Raw genomic sequence first — 18,782 nt, 5'->3', positions numbered from 1 at the left:
CACTGAGACTTATTTGTTGGCAAACGCTGGTTGGATTCCAGCATTAGGTTAGTGAACATGACAAATTTCCATTATTGTGAGGGCCGTTCATAGTAGACTCCACTTCTTAAGGAGTTTATATGATGTGTTTCCCTGTAGGCTTTCATAGTGAGAGAGATTACTCTCGGGATGGTTTAGACAGAGGATCCCGTTTGAAGGCACAGCCTTGTGCTTGATCATCCACTGTGCTGCTCCCTCTTGTTATGGCTCTTCACAAGCAGAACTGCCATTGCTCTTTGTTAAAAAGACACTGTCAACATAGAAACTCAGGGCGGAGGTATCTGAGCTTCGGAAAATGCACATTCCAATCACTGTAAACTAAAACGGCACCCATTTCAAATGTGCAGCCCTCTGTGTTCCGAAGAGGGCACTCCATGAGCGTGCCGGATAGCTCAGTCATGTAGGCATCTGGCCGTGGAGCCAGAGGTTGGGAGTTTGATTCCCCTACTGGGCCTTTCTGACAGAGGCTGGACTTGATGATCTGTGGGGGTCCCTTCCAGCTCTGTAGTTCTAAGATGATTATAGAAAATGTATTTGGGATGAGGGTAATTGCACAACCGAGATTCTGGGAGTTGTTATCCCAAAGACAAACATTACTGATCCCTGCTCTGTGGACCCAAAGTGTGCAGGGCTGCTGTGTTTAAAGAGTGAAGGAGAAACTATGTTCAGAGGAGATAGTTCGCTCTAGGTTAGGAGAAAAGGTGACAAGACAGTCACTGCACTAGCATGTCCTTGGTACAGAATACTTCTTTAAAAGAAAAAAGAAAAAAAACAGGCAAGTACCTCTGTTTTGACAGTTACTCATTTCAGCTCTGTTCTGCCCCTGTTGCCCTCACAGATATTTTTAGGCTGCCGTCGGTCTCCAGGACGTGAGCGGCCATAGAGACTGAGCGGTAAAGCCAACTGTTACATAATCATGCCCACACTGAGAGGTGAGGGTCAAGCTTTTCAGAGCCAGGCATTTGGGGAACGGCCCAGGGGTGCCGTGCTAAGGAACGGCTCTGCTGCAGTAATGAGGGCAGGTGGTAATAATGGGCAGCCATCAATGGCAGTCCAGCAAATCTGCCTGAAGTCATCATCCCACCCTATTATGTGACACGAATACGTTTCACTGTTATCAGGTATGTCTTTTGGGCTGAATATGGGAACAGATGGTGGTGGCTTTTTTGCTTTGGCAGCAGAACCACCCCAGATCATTACGTACAGCATGGGGCAGTCCAAACTGAGGGAAATCCCCCCTACACCCATCCCCTTTGAAATCCTACCAGGTGCCTTTCCTACCAACTTTTTTGTTGTCAGCTCTCTGACCACTTCTTAGTCACTGAGTGCACTACCCCCCCCCCGCACATTCTTACACCCACCAGTCCAACTGTGTATACCCTGAAACCCCCCATGACCAGGATTTTGCTGAGCTCCATTCCCTTCAGGTCATCTCACTTTCCGTTTTGAAGGGAACAATATTCTGAGAGCCATTAAAGGGGCGAAGAAGTCTGCTGAAGGCTGATCTGACAAGCCTCCCACGACAACGCATGCTCTTGTCCTGTTCTAGATGTTCTTGAGCTCTGAAACAAGAGCAGCGTTACAATCATGCATCTCCACTGCACAAAACCAGATAAGTTTCATAGCAGTACACTTACCAAGATGCTAGGGAAGTATAGTTATTGGGTGAGGATGCTGAGAATTCTCTTTTTCACTTTACTACCCACTTCCCTTTGCAGAAGGGGGGGGGACACAGATGAAACTGATTTATTTTTCGTGTTGCCCCTAAAGCAGCTTCAGTTTCCCTGTAAAAGGCAACTAGATTTTACAACCCTTTAGTCTGTTCTATAGATAATGAGAGTTTGTAGCAAAGGATCGCTATTATCTGCAGAGTTTGGGTCTCTTTTCTTGAACGAAAACATTTTTTCCCCAAAAAAGTTTCTATGCATGGCCTTGCCTCAGCTTTCTGTACCTTTTTTCTTTGCACATAAAAGCTTTCACGTGGAGACAGGAACTGTGTTGATTTCAAAGGTGCTCATTTGTGGGAAATGTTGACCGACCCTTTTCTGCTTCCCGTTTCCAAATAACAAATGCTGAGATGAAGACAATCAGAATCCTATTTACTCTATGCTGCTGCTCCTGAAATGCTTGGTGAGATGAGCAGTGCATTCCAGCTGCATTATTATTACAGGGCTGTGTTGAGGTCAACGAGGTCAGGGCAGGGGTGTCTCTTTTTCTCTTGCAAGGTGGCTCGCAAATAAAGCACAGAGCAAGGTTAAAATAATAACGATGCTTCATAATGGAGGGGAGGACCAGTGGACTTTTTTCCTGTTCTTATTCTGGGTTGTTGTGAGAGGCATTAAGCTCTCATATTTGTACCTGCTGTTTGGCCCTGCTTTCCTCTTCTCGCACGCTCTGTGAGTGCCTTTGTTCTCATGACCCTTTGAGCTTCTTCCGTGGGACTTGCTTTCTACCTGTCATTCTCCTCGTCATGATAGCCCACTCTAATGTGTTAACCCTCCCTCATTTTGGGGAGCTTACAGGCTCTCCCCGCCTTGTCACATACAGTTTTGGCCTCTAATTGAAAGACAGAGTGCATTTTTGAAGAAGCTACAGACCAGATTAGTAGAAGGCTATCCAAGTACTGCATTCAAAGGGAGTTTACTTAGTAGCGGAATTGTGGAAGAGAGAGAGAGAGATTTTCCCTGCAGATTTGCAGCCTCTGCTGGAGAGTATCAAAAGCTGCAGGGCTGAATCAACTTGGCACAATGGTAGGGCACATACCTTATATGCAGAAGTTCCCAAATTCTATCCCAGAAAGCCTAGTAAAAAGGATCAAAGCATACGCCAAGTGGATATTGTCTCTTCGTCTGATACCCTGGATACCCACACCTGGTCAGAGTGAACAATGGTGGGTTAGATGGAATCCAACCTCAGTATAAAGACACCTGCATGAGTTCCTATGAAAAGAAACCTTATTCCATTGCCTTTAGTGACAAAGAAACTAATGCAGAGAATTGAGCTGGAAAGTTTTTATTAAACCATGCAACAGATTTTGGTGACCCATGCAATGTGTAGTGGGAAACGGGTTTAGACCACAGGTGGGCAATGTATGGTCATCCAGATCTTATACATCAGCCCTAACTGGCAAAGCCAATGATGAAGGGTGATGGGAGAGCCAGCCTAACAACATCTGGAGGGTCATACAGTGCAACCGTTTTTTTTAAGCAGGTGTCCCCTAATGATGCCAATTCAAGTAAGCTGTGTAGCTGTTTCATCATTTCTCCTTTAATTGATAGTTTAAAAGAGAGAGTGGCTGTCACATACAGCACTGATGGTACCTGTCTGTCATGGGTTTGGAGGGAAAGTTCCATCCTATGGGGAGTGGAAGGCGGGACATCAGGGGGGAGGAGCTGTACTGTATATATATTTGGGGAAAGTCCATCGTAGTGGAGCTGACGTGGAGAAGTGGAGTTGGAGTCTGTGGGTCAGACTGGGTCCAACTGTTCGTCAGACAGTACATACCTGATAGGTTCAGGTTTCTATCTAGGTAGCCAGAACTGATAGGTTCAGGGTCTGTGCGTTACCTTAAAGTGTTCCGTGAGAACCAATCTGTTGTATGTGTATGATTGGGACTATACCAAGTTCCAGTATCCTATTTACCTGATCCTTTTATTTACCCTGTTTGTTGTTTCAATAAACCTTGTTTTCTTGTTTATTAAAATCCATTCCTGGTCTGGGTGACTTGGTAGAGCGAATGGTTGGTGGCAGCCTAACTACAGGGTGGGATACTCCAGTAGGTCTGGGGTCGCTACATTTATTGGTGTCCAGCGGGTGGGATACGACGGGTCCAGTTGCCCAGTGGTCCAGCAAAGCCTTGGCTAGTGTGCCCAGAGCAAGGGGGGTCTAGTCAGGGAAAATCTGAGGGCGCGTAGGTAATCTTCTAGGCTTACCTCACGGGGAGGTAGGCTAGTGGAAGAACGTGCAAACTCAGATTGGGGGACTAGATTAGGGAGCTCTGAGGCAACCCGTTTTGGCGGGAAAGGGCTGAGGCAAAGCTGCGTGAAGTAACAGTGATCTAGCCTGTCTGCTGAGAGGCCTAGCAGAGGGGGTGGATTCTGCCTAGCAACAGTTGCAAGTTGGTGCTGGAGGGACAGCAGCAGTCTATAGAAGGCTGTTTCTGAGGCAAAAGGAAAAAAGTCGTCGTTTTATTTTGAGGCGTGACTTTTGAAGGCAGCCTGTTCTGGGGGGATTATGCCCTTGACTCGAAGCCAAATGGCAGAAATGGGTGAAGTGAGAGAACCACAGGGAGACCAAGGTTCTGAGGAGGAATTTGGCTCAGTGCAGGATGAGAGCACGGGAGAACTGACCTCAGAACTCAGAAAAATGCTCCTAGCCCAACAGCATGAACTGAGGGTGAGGGAAATGGAGGAAAGGGAAAGGGAGAAACAAAGACAATTTGAAATGGAAAGGGAAGAGAAACAAAGACAATTTGAGTTAGAAAGAATGGCGTTTGAGCTGAAGAAGCTGGAAATAATGAGTAGAAATAGGAATAACAATAATAATGAGGGGAACCCAGGGAATGGGGAAGGCAGCTTGTCTAAAACTGACTTGAAGAAATTCCCTGTGTACAACAAGGGAGATTGCCCTGAGGTGTTCTTTTCCCTCGTGGAAAGAGCGTTTGTGGACTTCTCAGTAAGGGAAACTGAGAAGATGACCATTATGCGATCTTTAATCAGTGGCAGCCTGGCAGAAGTCTATGCAGAGATGCCAGTGGAACTGCTGAAAGACTTCGCTGAGTTTAAAAAACTGGTGTTTGCCCGGCATGGGATAAATGCTGAGCAGCTGAGGCAAAAATTCAGGTCACTCACAAAAAAAACAGAGCAGACTTTTACCCAAGTGGGGGCCCAACTGGTGAGGTTGCTAGAGAAATGGCTGTCTCAGGAGGGGACAGAGACCTTCCAGCAGCTCAAAGACCTGATAGCGCTGGAACAATTTTATTCAGTCCTGCATGGGGAACTAAAGTTCCATGTGAGAGAGAGGAAACCTAAAATTGTGACAGAAGCGGCAGAGATCGCAGATTTTATTTCCCAAATAAGGAAGCCCTTAGGTGCTGAGGGAAAAACTGTGGGTAAGCCCAAAGAAACCTACAGCAGGTACTCTCAGGGACCAGGGAAAAACCAGCAAGGGGGAGGGGCCCATGTTGAAGGGAAGCCCTCTGACATGAAACCACCAAGACCTCAGATTTTGGAGGGAAAACCAAAAACAGAGGAGAAAGACTCCAAGTACAGCAGAAAATGTTATTTCTGTCAAGGAAAGGGCCATCTAATCTCAGAGTGTGAGAAATTAAAGCAGCTAAAGGGAAATTTGCCTCATGATTTGAGTGGAACCAAGCCAAAAGCTGTGTTCTGTGTCCAGACAGAGCAAAGCTCCTTGCCACTGAGGGAGCCTGTTGCCATGGCGACTCACTCTGGACCAGTTACATCTGCTGATCAGGCTGGGGAAAATGGTCCTCTTGTGGAGGTCAAGCGCTGCTTACTAGTTAGGACAGATTCGCAATTGTTTGAGACCGCTGGTGTGGACGTAGGAATACTTGACCATCAGTATAGGGGGCTAAGGGATACTTGTTCCCAGGTGACCCTGTGCCATCCAGACATTATTCCTAGGAAGCATATAATCCCAAATGAGAGCCTGAAGGTGGCAGGGATTGAGGGGCAGGTGATCTCACTGCCAGTAGCTGAGGTACCTGTGAGCTTTCAAGGCTGGAGGGGAGTTTGGCGTCTAGCGATTTCATCGACTCTGCCAGCAGCCGTGCTCGTGGGAAATGACCTGGCTGAACATGTGAAACGGGTGCTAGTGATTACACGCTCACAAGCTACCACGGGGACAGTTCAGGGGGGTACTGAAGAGCCCGAGGCTGAAGCAGATGAGGGTAGTCCCGAAGCTGTGGCAGAAACCTTAACCACAGACAGCAAATTTGGCCAAGAGCAAAAGGCAGACGCCACTCTCCGAAAGTGTTTTGAAAAGGTGACAGACACCCAGTTAACACCTGAAACCCCAGTGAGATTTCACGGGAAAAAGGGAATTTTATATAGAGAGACCCTGATGAATATCTCAAAAGGGGGAGATGGGATCAGAAGTCAGCTAGTGGTACCTGAAAAGTATCGCCCCATGATCTTACAAAGGGGGCACTCTGACATGTTTGCTGCGCACTTGGGGGTGAACAAAACACAGCAGAGAATCACACAAAATTTTTACTGGCCTGAAATAGGGAAGCAGATCAAGTAGTTCTGTAAACAGTGTGATGTGTGTCAGAGGCAGGGGAATAACCGTGACAGGACCAAAGCGAAGTTGTGCCCTTTGCCTGTGATTGACACCCCGTTCAAATGTATAGGAGTGGATATTGTGGGACCTTTGCCCAAGGCCACAAAGAGGGGGAACCGGTTCATTCTCACCATTGTGGACCATGCCTCGAGGTACCCCGAAGCCATTCCCTTGACTAACATCGAAACTAACACAGTGGCAGATGCCTTGGTGGGGTATATGTCCAGGATGGGATTTGCCTCAGAAATAATCACAGATTTGGGCACCTCGTTTACATCAAAGCTCATGAAACGGTTATGGCAAATCTGTGGAATTAAACACAAGGAAACCACTGCCTATCACTCCGAAAATAATGGGTTAACGGAGAAGTTCAATGGGACTCTGATGCGCATGATTAGGGCTTACTTGGCAGAGAATCCAAACAATTGGGACCAGAAGCTGCAATCCCTTTTGTTTGCTTACCGATCAGTGCCCCAAGCCAGTACCGGGTTCAGTCCGTTTGAACTTTTGTTTGGGAGAAAAGTAAAAGGTCCACTTGATTTAATCAAACAAAATTGGGAGCAGATCACCCAGGATGACCCACAAGATGTTGTGACGTATATAGACACTTTAATGAATGACCTGAAGAGAAACCTAGAGCTAGCAGCAGAAAACCTGCAAGCTCAGAAGGTCAGACAGAAAACCTGGTATGACCAGAAAGCCAGGGAGAGGCACTTTAACCCAGGGGAGGAAGTGCTTTGGCTTAGGCCCTGCAAAGAGAACAAACTGCAGCTCAAATGGGCAGGACCATACAGGGTCATTTCCAAGATGTCGGACCTGAACTACCTTATAGAACAGGAGGAACACCAAGCACGGAGGGTGGTACATGTGAATGCCCTGAAACCCTACTACAGAGGGGAACAGAGGGTTTTATTTGCCATAAAAGCAGCTGAGAGTGAGGAAGCTGAATTGCCCTTCTGGGAGGGTAGAGGGGAAGTGAAATACAACCCAGATGAGGTGAAGATCAGTCCTGCACTCACCCAAGACCAGCAGCAAGAACTAAAAGTGCTGCTCACTAAATATCATAAGGTTTTTTCAAATAAGCCGGGGATAGTGAAGGGAGTGATGCATCGGATCCACACAGGGGATGCACCCCCGCAAGCAGTATCCCCGTACCGAGTGATGGGACCCTATAGGGACAAGGTGCGGAAGGAGCTGGACGAGATGCTTAGGGAGAACATAATCGTCCCCTCTTCTAGTCCTTGGTCCTCTCCGATAGTCCTGGTGGACAAGCCTGATGGGAGCATTAGATTTTGTGTAGATTACCGGAAATTAAACCGCGTAACCACTCCTGATGCCTACCCAATGCCCAGGCTAGACAACCTGATTGAAACCATAGGGGGTTGTCGGTTCATTTCATCGTTGGACCTAGTAAAGGGTTACTGGCAATTAAGGATTGATCCCCGGGATCAGGAAAAGACCGCATTTTGCAGCCCTTTCGGTCTATATGAGTTTAGAGTCCTTAGTTTTGGTCTCAGAAATGCACCAGCCACATTCCAAAGGCTGATGGACTAGACCTTAGCAGGGCTCAGTGACTTTACTGTGGCCTACATTGACGATATAGGGATCTTCAGCAATACCTGGGAAGATCACCTGAAACACCTGGAGATAGTGCTGCAGAGGTTAAGTGCAGCAGGGCTAACAGTAAAGGCAAGCAAGTGTCAGCTGGGTAGCCCAGAAATAAAATACTTGGGTCACATAGTAGGGGGAGGAGTGATCAAACCCCTAGAGGCCAAGATAGAAGCCGTTCGTGATTGGCCCAGACCCAACACCAAGAAAAAAGTCAAATCATTTCTTGGGTTGGTGGGCTACTACAGAAAGTTCATCCCGAGGTTTAGCGAGATGGCGACTCCGCTGACCGATCTGACGCGGAAGAAGACTGATGACCGCATCCCGTGGACCAGCGACTGTGAGGAGGCGTTCCAGAGGTTGAAGGAGGCGCTCATCCATTATCCAGTGCTGCGTGCTCCCGACTTCGACCGGGAGTTGATCATCTACACCGATGCGTCTAACAGCGGGGTAGGAGCAGTTCTTTGCCAGGAGGATGAAAATGGTGACCAGCATCCAGTGTCCTACCTGAGTAGGAAACTCCAGAAAGGTGAGAGACATTTGGCAACCGTGGAAAAGGAGTGCCTGGCCATAGTATACGCGATTCAGAAGGCCAAACCTTACATCTGGGGAAGACATTTTGTTCTGTGCACTGACCACTCACCACTGCAGTGGTTAAAGACAATGAAAACCCATAATAGTAAACTTATGAGGTGGGCTTTAAACCTGCAAGATTTTGACTTTGAAGTGAAGGTGGTCAGAGGGACAATGAACTGTGTTGCTGACGCCTTGTCAAGAAGACCCGACGAGTGAAGACGGCGAAGAAACCATGGACTGTGTATATTGGTGACCAAAAGTTAAATGTACCTGTTTATTGAACAGGCTTGGTTTGTATTAATAAAGGTAACTTAATGTATTGCAAATATTAATGTATAAATGCATAAGTGATATGTTTGACCTAGAGTGAGTAAGTATGGGTTATGGGATTGTATTATAATGTATAACTGTTTATGTGTTTTGATCCTGGTTGTTTTTTTGGAGAAAAGCACTTTAGCTTTTCCCCCGCAAAACAACTTATAAAGGGGGGAGGTGTCACATGCAGCACTGATGGTACCTGTCTGTCATGGGTTTGGAGGGAAAGTTCCATCCTATGGGGAGTGGAAGGCGGGACATCAGGGGGGAGGAGCTGTACTGTATATATATTTGGGGAAAGTCCATCGTAGTGGAGCTGACGTGGAGAAGTGGAGTTGGAGTCTGTGGGTCAGACTGGGTCCAACTGTTCGTCAGACAGTACATACCTGATAGGTTCAGGTTTCTATCTAGGTAGCCAGAACTGATAGGTTCAGGGTCTGTGCGTTACCTTAAAGTGTTCCGTGAGAACCAATCTGTTGTATGTGTATGATTGGGACTATACCAAGTTCCAGTATCCTATTTACCTGATCCTTTTATTTACCCTGTTTGTTGTTTCAATAAACCTTGTTTTCTTGTTTATTAAAATCCATTCCTGGTCTGGGTGACTTGGTAGAGCGAATGGTTGGTGGCAGCCTAACTACAGGGTGGGATACTCCAGTAGGTCTGGGGTCGCTACAGTGGCAAATACCTCCACCTTTTCGGAACCCAGCACACCCTATGTAATATAGAAAGATTTCAACAACAAAGATCTCGGCTGGCAGGCTTAGGCTTGCCCTGTGTGGCTCATTGAATTTAATCAATTTCAGCTTCTGTCACTGGATGATGGCACTAAACAAAAGTACTGACAGATTTGCAACCTCTGTAGATTTACTTGCAAATCTGGAAAGACCCTAAGCAATGCTCCCTCTAATTTTCAGCCCTGCTGGTTGGGGCTCCACCCCTCGTGTACACAACTCTACTCCCTCCCTTCGCATGTGACTCCACCACCGCCCCACTTGGGGTTCCGTCATAAGTGGAACCAGAGGGGCTGGAAACAATCACTGTGGCTGCGTGGAGGAGAGGAGGAGCCCTGTGTGGATGGGAGCAGAGTCTCACATGCTCACAGAGCTGTGCACGTTAGAGGGAACCTTGACCCTATGTCTATTCCTGTTAAAAAGGGAAGCATGTGCTAATGATTGTCCTCCCTGTCTTACTCATCATCTCCTCTTTGTTAATCTTGAAGTGAGCCATTCTTGAAAGAGACCAGGCCCAAGATGTATTTCAACAGAATGCTAGTATGCTGAAAACATTCAAGCATGCTTAGTATCTTCCTGGCACACATTGGCAAGCTTCAAATCTCAGACAACCTTGGCCATTGTTGGGAGTTAAGAAAAGTGCACACCGTTCATTGTTAGGCTGAGACTGTTCCTAGCAGCAGTTTCCTTTCCATTATATACCTTGGGTTTTGCTTCTTCTTCTTTTTGACAGAGAAATGAAGACACCTTCAGTCTTAGTCTCTCACCCTGTTGGTGTCAGGGGAGAAATGTGGGGATCAGAGAAATTTGTTGGCTTCCCAATTAAAGAAGCCATCTGAAACAATATACTGTATAGAAAGAAATATCTTCTAAATTCAAACAGGCGAATCTATGAATAAGTATGGCTTGGAAACCACTGGCTTTCTTTACCCTGAAATCTGACACACCACTATTTTAGTGTGCTGTCTTTCCAAGAGAAAAGTGATTCATGTGGGAGCCACTCTTTGTGAAGATCTATGAATAAAGCCTTGGCAGCCGTCCAAAGACACTCATGGCTCCCGGCGATCTATATTCCTTTAACATAATTATATCCTTGCGGGGGATAAATCTTGGAGGAGATGAACAAAAAATAATCCAGGTGGGTGGGGGAGAATCCCTGTTTGTTTTTAAAATATTGGAGTTCTGCTTCTCATGTCCCCGTTAACTCGTCACATGGAAATTACAATAGTGACTGTCCTTGGAGAACATGTGTGTTTTCCTTGTGAATGTCTGTGTATGATTCAGCTGCAGGATCCCCTTCTGTCGGACTACTTGTGCAACAGATCGTAACGTGGGAGTATGTTGGCAATAACGCTTGCACACGCATGCATCCAGTAGCTTGTTCCACAAGCAGAAGTGCTGTGTGCTCAAATGACAGTCTCAGCTTCTGGAAGAGGTACAGCATTGACTGCACTCATGGGGCTTTTCTGCTCCACTGCAGTTGACAAGATTCTAGACATAGATTCTTTGAAGAGAGAGTTGAAATGGGGCCCCTGTGCCCTGTGTCATGAGAACTCGAGAATGTGCTTGCTTCTCTCTCTCTCTCTCTCTCTCTCTCTCTCTCTCTCTCTCTCTCTCTGTGTGTGTGTGTGTGTGTGTTTTGCTTCTCAAAATCAGTGGCATTTTGTATAGATGTTTTCTATGGGTTGGGAGGAAAAGAAAAGGTGTCTTGGTTTCCTGCTAGAAACCAGAAGTCTTCTGCAGCTTAAAAAAATTCTCCATTGACATGTCTCCTCCCTTGATGAGAACAAGGAATTTAGTGAGCATTTATCACATCCCTCATGTATGCACTTTAAAAACAATAAGTGTTAATTTTCACCCACGCACAAATCCCTACACACAAGCAGAACACATGCTTTCTGTCACAAGCCCCACCTCTATTCCATGGCTAGATGGTCGAGCCACCGCTTCTTGGTCTTGGCTAATGTCACGTGTTCACTCAGAGTAACAGGCTTTACCCAAACTGCCCTTATCTCCTCAAGAAGCTTCCAGAAGGGTCTTTTCCTCCTTGGAACGCTCTTTGAAATCTTGGCAGGCACCTGGCCATTTTTGAGAAGGTGCACCCTTAGAGATCAAATCCTTACGTGTGGAAGCAGAGAGGGGAGGCACAAGCAAAGACAATAACTGAATACAGTCTCTTCCAGGACCTTTAAAGCTGCCTCTAAATCAAATCATGTGAACTGGGTGGTGTTAGATTTGCCTAAAGGAGCTGAGTGACATGGGAATGCAGGGAGGTAATGCAATGAAAATATGTTGGATTTCTCCCTGTCAAGTGAGGCTTAGTGACAGTAATTCTGCGGTGACCTTTCAGTTACAGCCTTCACTTTAAAAAGAGGCATTCTGTTTTGTCCTCTTTTTAAAAATTGCATGTGAAACACTGGACTTTCTTCAGCATTCAAGTCTGGGCTTAATTGGATGCCCCCTGGCTTAAATGGCATTTTAAAATGGATGAAGTAAGACACCAGGTAACACCGCAGACTGCTGTTCCAGCACATGTCTGGAATGAATATGGTGATGTTGATATGGTGGATGCTTTCGCAGAATCCCAGAAAAGATAAGGGAAAAGAGATTTGCCTAAAATTGGCCTGGGTGGCCTGTATCTGGCGTACTTATCCTGCTAGGGTCTCAGTAGCCCCTGCTCTTCTTTCCAACGGTTCTTTATCTCTAAGCAGAACTTGGAGCAAGTCGCTGCTGGTGATCTGAGGAGAGGAGGTGGTTCTTCCTCTTCAGTTCAGGACCATTGGGATGTATTAAAGTTATTCACAAGGATGCTGGCAAGTCTTTGGCTTCAAGTCCCAAGTCTGAGTCTTTGGTACCAAGTCCTGAGTCCCTATTAAAAATGACCTTTCTTTCACCGAAAGGAGGGAGGGGGTGGGTGGGTTCTGAGTCATGATGCAAATGCAAGTCATTGGAAAAAAAAACGAGTTAAGTCCAAGTCATTGGTGCGACTTACGTCTGACTTAACAGTGTGTCCCGCAACTTCAGTCCCCCATCCCTTGTTATTTGCTCATAAAAAAAAACTTAGATTAATCTTTGGGGCAGTTCTAACAGTACAGTACTAGAAACTATATTTATGAAACAATTGGATCCATGAAAACAGCATAAAGGATCAAATAAAACAGCAGCAGGTATGACAGCAGAAAATGGTCATATTGAAGTGCAAAGTGAGCATTTTCAGACAGCTCCTGTTGGCACCGTGGTGAGTGTGTCATGGTGTTTAAGCTCTTAATGTCATCATGAAAAGGACTGCCTCTCCAGTTTCCACCCACCTCCCCAAAGTGTACCCGGTCTCAGTTTTGGATTCTTCTGATTTCAAACCAATCCACCTGGGACATCTCCACTTTCATCCATCCCAGGGTTTCAGTCCAACTCTTGCTGACTTTTCTGCAGGGGTTACAGACTCCCAAAACATGCCTGATCTCCCACCCCACCCCCCACCAGCCAGCATGGCTGCAATCCACGCTTACTGATGATTGTGGCAATTGCAGTCCCAAATGTAACTCTTCTATGCCCTGAGGCCCTTTTAATGTTTTCTGGGTTTTAATTTTTAAATTTATGTTCTATTTGCCTGTGTAACATTCAGCCCGCTACAGCCCACTTTGTTTCTAACTTTTTTGTGGAAGTTACAATTTTGTATATGTTTTGCTTATGTGCAAGTGGCTCTGTGCCTTTATGAAGTGTGTGTGTGTGTGTGTGTGATTCTAGAACACAAAGGGGAATCAATAGATTTTCCAGCTTTTAATTTTTTTATTATTATTATTACTTTTTGGCTTTTGCAGTTCCTTCAGCTCCACCAGAGAATGTGTCGGCTGAAGCTGTGAGCTCTACTCAGATCCTCTTGATTTGGGCAGCTGTGCCAGAACCTGATCAGAATGGACTTATTCTTGGCTACAAGGTATACAGCTACGCAGATGTTCTCTTTTACTTTCTGTGAAAGAATATTTTAAGCTGATCTTGTCATTATTTATGTATCATGTAAGAACATGTATCATTCCAGGAGTACAATCCTGTATGAGAGTCAATATGGTATAGTGGGTAGAATGATGGTTTAGGATTTAAGATATCTGGGTTCATATCTCTGCTTGGCTATAGAAACTCACTATGTGTGTGTGTGTGTGTGTTTGTTTGTGTGTGTGTGTGTGTGTGTGTGTGTGTGTGTGTGTGTGTGTGTGTGAGAGAGAGAGAGAGAGAGAGACTAGTCAAACTACTTCTTAGATATCTTACATACTTTGAAACATCCATTAGGATTACCATAAATTTGAAATGACGGCACATTTAAGAACTTGCCATAATTTGCTGTGGTCCACACAAGTCAAAGGCTTTTGCATAGTCAATGAAGCAGAAGTAGATGTTTTTCTGGAACTCTCTGGCTTTCTTCATCATCCAGCGTATGTTAGCAATTTGGTCTTTAGTTCCTCTGCTCCTTCAAAATCCAGCTTGTACTTCTGGGAGTTCTCGGTCCACATACTGCTGAAGCCTACTTTGGAGGATTTTGAGCTTAACCTTGCTGTCGTGTGAAATGAGTGCAATTGTATGGTAGTTGGAGCATTCTTTGGCACTGTCCTTCTTTGGGATTGGGATGTAGACTGATCTTTTCCAATCCTCTGGCCACTGCTGAGTTTTCCAAACTTGCTGGCATATTGAGTGTAGTACTTTAACAGCGTCATCTTTTAAGATTTTAAATAGTTCGGCTGGAATGCCATCACCTCCACTGGCCTTGTTCTTAGCCAGGCTTTCTAAGGCCCACTTGACTTCCCTCTCCAGGATGTCTGGCTCAAGGTCAGCAACCACACGTATCCAGGCTGTCCGGGACATCCAGATATTTTTGGCATAATTCCTCTGTGTATTCTTGTCCAACTTGAACATACAATTGAAAAAAAAACTATATATTGCTTGAATTTCTGGGATGTATAAGAAGCCAAGAGGAAATATTCTCTCTCTTCATGTATGAAATTAAGAGAAACAAAATTTCCCTTTGCATTGTAGGTTATGCTTCTTGTTACTCAGAAAACTGTAGTTTGAAAATGCAGCAATATATTCAAAGTGTAGATGAAAATCAAAACTTTTTAATAGCCTTCAGCTGTCATTATGTATCTCTCTTATTTATTGATTAGCTATTCACGTAAGGTGTTTCCCTAACATATATTGAGGACTAGAAAATGTCTTTGTCTTGGCTGATCACTAGCTACATAACTTTGTTGTTGGGATGTGAGTGGTTTTCTCCTCTACATATCTGGTTAAAGAGAGGAGCTGTGGATTTAGAAATGCAAAGTAACCAGTGGAAGAGACCACAGAGAGGACTCCGTGGGCATGTTGTTTTAGGGGGAAATGAGATTGCAGATCAGCATGAGCTGTTTAGGAGCATGTCTTTTTTAATCTGTTTCCACTGATAAATAATACAGAAATGTCTTTGTTGCATGCATGAAACATACTGTTTTAGGACCAGAACCCGGAGAATGAGCTTGATGTTAATGTACAGGATTTAAAGAAAAACAGCATTGATTGTCCGTACTCTATATTTGCAACAGAAATGGCCTGTAAAACTCTTGTTCTTGAATTGTCTTCATACTTAGGGAAGCCTAGGATGGACCTTTTCCATACATTTTTATCATGTCATCTTCTGCCTGCAGGTCTTGTTCAGGGCCAAAGATGTGGAAAGCAAGTTAAGCAGCCAAGTAGTGAGAGGAAATCACACCCTTTCCGTTCTTCTAGCTGGCTTACGGAAGTATGTGCTTTATGAGATTCAAGTCCTGGCATTCACACGCATTGGTGATGGGGTTCCCAGCACTCCTCCGGCCATCGAACGAACCAAAGATGATGGTGAGTGAGTGTGTGTGTGTGTGCGTGCGTGTGCCCGTGTGTTTCACTGAAACCCAGTTTTTTCAAGAGATCTACTCACATTATGCACACTTTAAGGGGAGAATATATTAACAGTCTCTTAGCTTGATTACATTTGTAATCTTAAAGAGCCAGATCCTCCCCTAATGTAAACAGCCCCAGTCCCATTAGCTTCTTGCTGGGAATCTGCTCCCCAAATCACCATCTTCCCCCCCCCCATCCTAGTAATTGACAAAAAGACTGTTTCACTCTAAAACCTTATATTTTATAGCCAGTTCCAGCCTGAAGCAAATTTTTACAGCCCAATTATGAACTCCTACAGAAATCCAATCATAGCAATAAAAAAAAAGCTGTGGCATAATGGGATGTGATAAACAAACCTTGCTGTGATTGAATGTGAGTAAGACGTGGCGTTTCCAATCCCAGGAGTGTGCCTAATACCATCCATGAACAAAAGAATAAGAAAATGACCTTTGCAAAAAAATTAGTGCATAAACATTATTTTGTACAATTCTCAAACACTTCCTGTAAGGCTGAGGCTTCTCATTTAGGCGTTGACATATTGAAAGAACGGGCCTTGAACAGAATCATGCGTATTCATTAACCACACCAATGCTGAGATGATGCATGGCTGTGGGGCTTGTCCCTAGATTTCTGTTTGTTTTTCACTCTTGATATGTGCATTGCTTTTCTTAACCCTCATATTCAAGAAGTTTTTAAAAAACACATGGAGTGAGTTCTAACTGGGGCCAGCCATCTGCCAGCCAGGATATGTGTGTCACTTCTATTTCTCAACATCACAGACATGAAAAAATTGATATGGAGCACATTACGTTGGCTGGCCCTCAACTGTACCCCAATGGGAAAGAAGCAATACGTACATTTGTCAGAGCAGTTTTGTTCTAGCTGGGTTTTTTTTAAAAAATCTGTTACATATAGAGACACAGCCAGTGACTGGAACTCAATGACATTGTAAGCAACAATGTCGTAGAATACCTCTCTTTTAGGTCTAGTTCTGTGTCAATACTGCCACAAAAGATCACTGTAGGGGACTTAAATGTCCCCTCCTGATGCATAAAGGTTAAACAGATTGCTCAACGGAGTGCATAATGAGTGAAAATAAATATGGCAAAGTAGCATATCAGCAAATCCAGAAGTAGTAATGAAATCATAACACCTGATTTCTTAAAGTAAAGAAAGGAAGCCAGTGTGTTTATTTGGGATTTGGAACAAGGTCAGGGAGAGACTGTAGTTTGGTGCTACTACTTTGCATACCAAAGATCACAGATTCAGTCCCCAGCATGCCCTGATGTGGCTGGGCAAACCTCAGCCTCAAAACCCTGGCTCCCACTCCGTGTCCTCGGTTGCTGGGATAGATGGGCAGAGGTGGGCAAAATCAGCATTTAGGTTCTCTTTGCTGGCCAGACAGTGTTCGAGCTTGGAATTCAAGATGCTTGCCACCCAAAGGTGCCTTCCCTAAATCTATGGGATCCTGTGTCTTGCCCCAGTACCTCTGGACAGAGCTTAACACCCTATAGAGTGATGGAAAGGTGGAAGCAACAAATGGGCTGGATAAACAGATGTGTAGACTAACCACAATGTAACAGGGTGCAGTTTTGTTGGTGTTTGAAAGAAAATGCCCCTCTCCTTTTCCTTCCTCCAGCACCTGTTGACACCTGGTGCTGTTATTTCTTGCGCGCGCGCCCTGCTCCTGACTTAAGCCTGCTAGAGTTCTCCTTGATCAATCTAATTAAAAGCATCATAGGTGAGAGTACAGGTGAGATCTAGGCTTAAGGAGAATATCAGTGCCTCTAGATTTGGAAATTAGCATTCAGTGATCCCCATCTGAGTAATTCAGCTGCCTGCCATCTGTGGTAGCATACACCTGCTTCCCCTCTAATGCTCATGGCTGTGGTCAGCCTGTGCATGCGAAATGAGAAGGCAATTCAGACTGGGCATTCGCAATGTGGTTGAAGAATATTCAAGCACAGCAGCCCTGGTTAGGATGCTGTGGAGTCACATGGGAAATAGCCTCTCTCTCTCAAGGTAAGTTAACACCTCCCTAGCATATGATATAAGGTAAAATAACCAGAGTTATGAAATGACTTTACAAGCTGTTTCCCCACTAGGTTCCCCTATGATCATTCCCACCGAGGATAAATCTTGTTTGTCAGAACAGCATTGTAAATATTTTATCAGTACTGTAAAATATCTGAATCTGTAGCTGAAATGTTAGAAGAATTTGTGGTTGTGTTGATCTCAGAAGATTGCTAGGGTTTTGTTGTGATGGTTGCACAAAATTCGTTGCTCTCAGTTACGGTTCAAAAACTTCCTCTTCTGATTTATCATAGCCATTAGTCCATGGTACCAGTGTGGAACCTTGGCCTCAATCCGATGGTTAACCCCAACCCAAGTTGACCCAAGGAATCACTGAGATTTAGATGGCTGTTGGCTTACCATTTAGCAATGGCTTAAATGCCCATATTGGTTTATCTCTTTCTTCTTTCAGCTCCAGGTCCCCCTGTGCGACTTGTATTTCCCGAGGTGAGGCTGACATCCGTCCGTGTTGTGTGGCAACCACCTGAAGAGCCCAATGGGATTATCCTTGGTAAGCAAAAACAAGCAGAAGAACAGGGTAGAAGGACAGAGCTATAAAATGGCCAGCCACTCTATTACTTTATTTTTCTTGGCAGTCGGAGGATTTAAAAAAAAAAAAGATCAGGGTATTGGTACAGTCAAGTCTGCATTCATCTGATAGCCATCCTGACCCTTCAGCCATTCTCATGTGGGACACAGTGATGAAATACTGCTTTGTCTGTTTCAAAATTCCATACAACCAACCAGGAATTTGAGGATCTTATAGAACAGCCATTCTTAACGGGGGCCATATGGCCCCCCTAGGGGACAGTGGCACATTTGAAGGGGGCCACAGACTGGAAACAATTAATCACATAGCACCTTATAAGTTTTTTAAAGTGATGTACACAATCCTGATTTCAGCCTATATTTCTTTCATATTGTGTTTATGGCCATGGCCAAACAAAGGCTGAGAATGTCTGCTATAAAATATTGTGATTTTTTTTGCTGCCCTCCTTGAGCCTTGCCTAGCTTTCTCTTTGCCATCCTGACATCACCCCGATCAAGTAGCCCTACTACTACGTACATCCATGGACTACGAAAAGTTCAGGAAGACCATGGCTTCAGGTGAACAAACCCAATTGTTTACCTGTTAAAATAAAATTAAAAAATCCAATGCAAGGAAACAAAGGACACTTCTGATTGGACATTGGCTAGTATGCTGTTCCTTAAACCTTTCAGTGTGTTGGGAAA

The 18,782-nt window shown here is 44.9% G+C and overlaps 1 protein-coding gene across 6 annotated transcripts in view; it reads left to right on the top strand.

Moving 5' to 3' along the window:
- SDK1 (sidekick cell adhesion molecule 1) overlaps positions 1–18,782 on the top strand; it is a 574,835-nt gene that overhangs the window by 451,413 nt on the left and 104,640 nt on the right. For all 6 annotated transcript variants that reach the window (XM_020802390.3, XM_020802389.3, XM_020802388.3 and 3 more), the window contains 3 exons: positions 13,394–13,509; positions 15,245–15,434; positions 17,962–18,060. In XM_020802390.3, coding sequence (XP_020658049.3) covers positions 13,394–13,509; positions 15,245–15,434; positions 17,962–18,060 — 405 coding nt within the window. The remainder of the gene's footprint in view (positions 1–13,393; positions 13,510–15,244; positions 15,435–17,961; positions 18,061–18,782) is intronic.

Source organism: Pogona vitticeps, chromosome 13 (assembly GCF_051106095.1).
Source record: "Pogona vitticeps strain Pit_001003342236 chromosome 13, PviZW2.1, whole genome shotgun sequence".
Lineage (NCBI taxonomy): Eukaryota > Metazoa > Chordata > Lepidosauria > Squamata > Agamidae > Pogona > Pogona vitticeps.
The sequence above is the reverse complement of the archived record's forward strand: the minus strand, read 5'-3'. Positions and strand labels throughout refer to the sequence as shown.